The sequence below is a fragment of the Ptychodera flava genome, chromosome 4, assembly GCF_041260155.1.
Source record: "Ptychodera flava strain L36383 chromosome 4, AS_Pfla_20210202, whole genome shotgun sequence".
NCBI lineage: Eukaryota > Metazoa > Hemichordata > Enteropneusta > Ptychoderidae > Ptychodera > Ptychodera flava.
This window is the reverse complement of record NC_091931.1, coordinates 9,932,938-9,939,352: the sequence shown is the minus strand read 5'-3', so window position 1 is coordinate 9,939,352 and position 6,415 is coordinate 9,932,938. Positions and strand designations below refer to the sequence as shown.

General features: G+C 39.7%; 1 protein-coding gene across 1 annotated transcript; it reads left to right on the top strand.

Annotated features, from left to right (window-relative positions):
- The first annotated feature begins 1,242 nt into the window (after positions 1-1,242).
- On the top strand, positions 1,243-2,238 carry LOC139130592 (solute carrier family 35 member G1-like). Its single transcript, XM_070696341.1, has one exon. The coding sequence runs from the start codon at positions 1,243-1,245 to the stop codon at positions 2,236-2,238; it is 996 nt and encodes a 331-aa protein (XP_070552442.1).
- Positions 2,239-6,415: the final 4,177 nt, after the last annotated feature.

Here is a 6,415-nt window from a genome sequence, read left to right as displayed (position 1 = left end):
AAATCAAATCCTCATTTATTCGAAGATAAAACTGTCATTGCGCAAAGGAAATGCTATTCACTGCTAAAAGTAAGTTTACGTCTTTTGACCTCGTGACTTAATTCATAACTTATTAAGAGTAAAAATAGTAAAAAAGCCTTCCCTCCAAAAAAAACCCCCGAAAATTCACAACTTGTTCTGCTTCCTGCATGACTCACCTTGTAGCCAAACAAATGCAACCAAAATATGTATACCTACTTCCGTTTTATTTTTTAGTACCGATATTTATTGCTTTAGATGAATGCTTTGAGACACACGCCTACCGATAGTGCTGGTAATTACAAAAGTATAGCCAACTGGTCACTCAGAATATTCAACAATTGTTTCAAATGTCGAATTTTTCGACGTTTGTCTTTGTTAAAATACTACAATGAAACCAGGCAAAGTATATTAAACCGACTGAAGTGGATTATTTTATTTATGTTTTTAATTATTCAATGGAGGTTGTTGGTTGAAAAGTCTGTATGCTCCTTTAATGTTGTTCAGACGATGTATTACTAAGCGAATTTAAACAGTGCATAGGTGTATTTTTTTCATTTTTGTCCGAAGGAGTGTTTGTCAGATTTCTTTCTTGGCAATAATATAGGGCCATGGGGAGTCCTTAGGACATTGCCAAGATGAGGGGTGGCGAGGAAACCAGGATAAATGATGGATTATTACTCACTGGAAGGGGACTGTCAAGATCACCAAGATAAGAATGTTTGTCGCGTTCCAAAATTTTACTTATTTTTTCATATTTTGCATAGCTGCAGTACAGTTTGTTGTCAAATTAACACAAAACTTGATTTCGCTTGATCTTCGTGAGGTCGTAAAATATTTTACTTAGTAATTTTTGTTTCTCTGTAGGTTGTTTCCTTTTTGAGCATCCTCTCCTTCTTAGATGTAATGATCGTTCCCTTAACAATTGTGTCACCCCCTGTCGAGAACTGTACTCACAGTCCCTGTGACTGGATGGACTGTCCTGTACTCGTTTCCTTAACCCGTGATCTTGCCGGTGGAGTATACCAATAGGAAGCCAATACTTCCGGGTTGTACTAAACTGTGTGATACAATACTATACAAGCCTACGCTGCTGAGTTTGTTTGATATCAGTGACCTTGAAAATCTCCAGTGAATACAAACTGGGCTCATAGTCATACTGGTGTTAAATTGAATACGTCCATATGCCAGCAACATTGCCAACACTGCCAAAATCACACGAAGATGGACTCGGAAGCGGTCAGCAACGAAATAACACAGTTGGTACCCAAGGAACCAGCGTCCAACGAAGCACCTCGAGGTTGTAATTTGATGATCTGCAGGTCAGGTGTCGGTGTCTCGCTGGCGGCCTTGGCTGGTTTACTATATGGCCTAACAACAATACTTGTTGTGCTCGCCCAAAATGGCGGGGCGGACTCGGTACAAGTGACGTTCATTCAGAACATTGTCTGCGTTTTATTTACTGTTCCCGTAACGGCATATCTCAGATACCCATTCTTCGACTATAGCAGACGAGAGAGGGTTTTATTGGTAGTGAACTCGATTGTTGAAGCCGCTGGGCGAATCACCCTGTATTATGCGTTCATGTTCGGTCTTGCTGGCAATGTCACATCCATTACGTTTGGAGCCCTACCAATATTGACCCCTCTATTTGCATGCATTTATAATAGGGAACGATGGAAAATTGCGGACGCAATAAATAGCGTTTTCAATATAGCTGGTATTATTCTCATTGCTGGACCATCATTTACATCAAATGAAACCTCGGAAGAAGAGAAGAACGCTGCCCTTGCTATATCGCTGAGCATCGTCACTGCAGTGGCATTTGGAATTTCAGCTGTGGCGATTCACTCCATGCCAAGCGTACGTGTTTTCATCATTTTGTTCTACGTGGGTGCCGTTGGCGCACTTGTTACTTTTCCGATGCTTTTTGTGGTGCCGTCTGTCACGTGGAATCTGAGTGCCGTATGTTGGATTTATTTACTTTCAGAGGCGGTCGTCTATCTACTTGCGTCCGTAGCAATCATGTTTGCTCTCCAGAAAGAAAACGCTGCAACAGTTGTACTCTTAGTGAACCTTCAGATCTGCGTGGCCTACATCGGCGACGTGTTCTTATTCGGAAAGACCGTGAAACTCTTACAAATAATAGGCAGCATTCTCATCGTAACCAGTTCAGCGATAGTCTCATTTTACACTTGCTGGGAAAACAGGCTGCACTAGCACCGACAAATAACAGAATTAAAAATAGCATTCACATAACCAATTTATATCACCTCTAATTCTATTAACCTGCACTGAAATGAGTGTCTGCAAAAATTAGACAGCGCTAAAATAATGAAAAAAACCCCCACTAATTTATGTAATATGGAGATATTATCACCAGAAGCAAGAGATAAGCACAAAACGCCAAGTGGGAACTTGATTGCCGGGAAAGATCACAGACTGATCAAGTTGATAAAGGTGCCGTGTAGCAAAGCTATATTTAGTGTGTAAGTTAATCTACGGTCACTACGCTGAATTTCGACTAAATCTAATCGTGGATAACAGTTTATACCGGCACACGGAAAGATGACCCCGGAAGATGACCCAGCGCCAGACACCCTATTGTATTCTGACGTGTCAGAGTGTGTCACGGTGTATGTGCTTGCTTCCACGCCTCACTCCGACTCTCTACAAACATGATAAAAGAAGCGATGAATTGGTTAAATCCAGACTTTGAATAGACCACGGTTTAAACACCACTTCCAGAAACATACAAAGAAACTCTCTATTCTTACGCGAGCCTTTAGGCCCCCCAAAATAAATTGTTCTGTTCCGATACCACGGTTTTCAAAAATAGGGTAGTAGGTAGGCAGGGATTTGTTTCCAAAATATTTTTATTATTAAATCAGCATTTTTCAGGGATTCAGGGCGATCAAATACTGGCCACAACATTTCCAGAAAAAAGTATCATACTATAAAAGGAATAACAACATAAAACACATCCTCGTTCGAGCAAAAATCAAATACAGGTGACGAACGCGTGATTGTACGGGGTTTTTCTTTCTTTTTTACTTCCGTGTTTACGTAGCTCAAAACATTTAGGATCGCACAATTTTTTCGGCCTTATCACGTTGACTTGAAGGGACAAAGTCGGCCATTTTTTATGAATTTTGTTTGATTCGAGGTACTACCTGTAGTGTTTGACATGTTGAAATATACTGATTGAATGGATGACCATTGTGTATATTCGACCCCGGTTTTAGAGATGATACATGAAACCATCGTGAAAATGAATTAATGGTCATGACCATTAATTCCTTTTTTGCGACGGTTTTACTTATTTGTCTAAAACCGGGGTTGAATATATGCATGGTCACCAATTTATTCAGTACCTTTTAACATGTCAAACAATATAAGTAGTATTTTACATCAAACAAAATTCATGAAAAATGGCCGACTTTGTCCATTTAACTGTACGGCGCACACGGACATCTTCAAGTCCGTTTTCCGGAACACAGCAGAAATCAGAGAATGGCTTTATTCAGGAGTAGGCGTACTGCAAGCTTCCAGGAGCTGGAAGGCAAGTTGAATATCGCTGACTCACGTACAGCTGATGTAGAGTTGGCCACACAGTTCCAGCGAAATAACTTGTGACATACGACAAAAAAACTTTGAGGGATTCAAAAAACAAAAAACAAAAACAAAAAACCGGAAACGGTTCTTGCAAACGATTTTTATTCATAGCGTCACGAATCAGTGAACCCGTTATCTGTGTTTCGCGTGCACATGCATTTGTGTAGAACGGGGCATCATTTATTTAGTGGCCCAGATGCAAAGCTACGTCAAGAAACACCAGTGACATTTTGCGGAAACAATTTCCGACGAACAATTTCCCGTAAACTACAGATGCAGAGCTCCTGAAATGTGTTATCTTACAAACAAGCCCGTACAACATCAGGACTGAGTGGTCCAACAAACAATTTTGTGTCTGCGTATGGGTAGAACAGATAAGGAAACCGACGATAATTCCAAATTAGTACAAAGAATATGTGCAAATGAACTCAGAATTACTTTAACACATTTACATATCCTCGCAGTAAAGCACAGATTGTTCACATTTTGATGCTAATTATAATAGTGATGCGCTTATATGACTTGAATTTTTATATTTATTTTAAAAAGGCACGTCATATTTCCGTATAACATGCAAAAGTGTTATCTTTGTTTAATATCAATGCATAAAGACACCTTTGCGAGGGATATGTCTTGACTAACATAGACCTGTGACTTTTGCCATATACTTTGTAGGAATTTTTCGACGTCAATATACGTAATGTAAATGAAAGAGATCTCCAAATAAATGGAAACAGTAATCAATTAATTGTGTGTCATGAATTTGCTCAGTGTTGACTCTTATGTGGATGATACATCTTTGTAACGCCCGATAGTAACGAGGACGAATTGTTTCATGTGATCATCTATTCACTACTGTCGATTGTGGACTTTTGCGAATTTCAACTTACCTGAAACGTAGCACTAAGTACGTCAACTTTTATGATTATTAACAGGCTCGTTGGTTAAAATTTGGTAAATTAGTTAGGCTTACGTTTTGAGTCTGTTTCAATCCCTGGTATATTGCAGTCACAAAACATTCAATGATCTGACACAATTTTTACAGAAATATGCTAATTTTGTAACGCATTTACCATATACTAAAGTCTTGCGTCATGCAATGAAAATCCTCAGGAAACCAGACTGCAGCCCGATGTATATTAGTACGTGTCGCCGTGTAGTTCTGGCTTGGCCATATTGCAGCCATAGCCAGAATCCAAGAGAGGGCGATCTGGTAACACCATTGCCATACGCAGCCTCATAGGCCATCCGATCAGAGTGCTGAACTATTGTCTCGCGCCAGGGGAGGGGTTATTCAGCCAGGGGTTAGGTACCAGTGTAAACGACGAAACAAACTCTACCATTTTCTGTCCAATGGGGCGGATGCCAAAAGTCTATATTTTTTGGCCAAACACATGAAAGAACTCTACATTTTCTACAAAGTGGTTGGTCAAAAGTGCTTACTTTGGGGTCAAAAGTGTACGTGAAGTGAAAAGGGTGGGAACGGGTCAAAACATTTGTATAGATATGCACTGGTATATGTATAACATTTCCATGGCTGTTCGCCGCTCCCCAGACCACAACCTTTCTACACTGTGGACGTAAAAATGAAATAACTTGGATAAACCATGGAGGTAGAACGAGATACACAATGGTGACCCACTCCTTTACAAGATGAAAGCACAGCCCCTCCATGGACAGTCATGAAAAGTAAAATAGTCGTGTAAATGCCAATAGTGTAAGAGTGAGTTTTGAGACATTATTAATGTATGCAGATTGTTTTGAAATCTGTATGCAAATTTTTGTATGTTACTTTTTCCTTTGGGATTTAGGAAAGTGAGGCTCTAAAAGCATGTGCGTTTCCTGCAATATACCAGTAGCTTGTGGTCATAGGCTACTTGAGATACGGAACTGTCACAGTCTGAAGTCTCACTTGAGATACCGCAAAACAAAAGAAAAAAAAGCCTCATTTTGGAATATTTTACTTTCATGCCAACTAAAGAATGAGTCTGCAAGAGGTACTGTGGTTACCACAGGCATTTCTTTCTGTAATAATATCTGCAAACTAATCATCTTAAAGTCTGACATTTTGAAGGGTGAAATGACGGCAGATACTGAACATGCCATTCCCCTAACATTAAACCCTACAGTAACTTGAAAGTTCGAAAATATATTATCAATTTTCTCTGATAATATCAACTTAATCAGCGTGTTGGAAATGTGCCACCATCATTCCCTGCTAATACTAGACTCCAACTTTGAAGTTTGAGTCTAATATCACAAGTGGGGCTCTGGCACAAGGCTGACAGCTGTTATACAGGTCAATATTATCCAACTTCCAAGTCAGAGTCTAATAGTAGAAGGGGCCAATGTTGACAGATGCCTGCCAAGCTGTTTTATCAGGCATTATATTATAGCTTTGTCAATACCAGTGAATTTTGTGACGTCATATCCATACATTATTACTGATAATGTATTCCATTATTCAGCACTGCAGCCCCACAGCGAGCAAGTTTTTTTTTTTGAAAACGAAAATATGACTGCGCATTTAAAAGGAGGGGAAATATCGGATAAACCATGTAATACACAAAACTATAAATCTTGACAATGGTTCACAATATTGATAATAATGTCTTACTGTACGATTTATTACATTTTTTGAGTCCTCACGCACGCACTTGCCGTCTGTCTGGCTGGCGCTCAGCATGCAGTCCCCGTCCGATACGCTGGTTGTACTACTACGTTTGTTTACAACATGGTTCGCTTCGTTGCCGTATAGGTGAAACAGAACTCAGTACGTTTG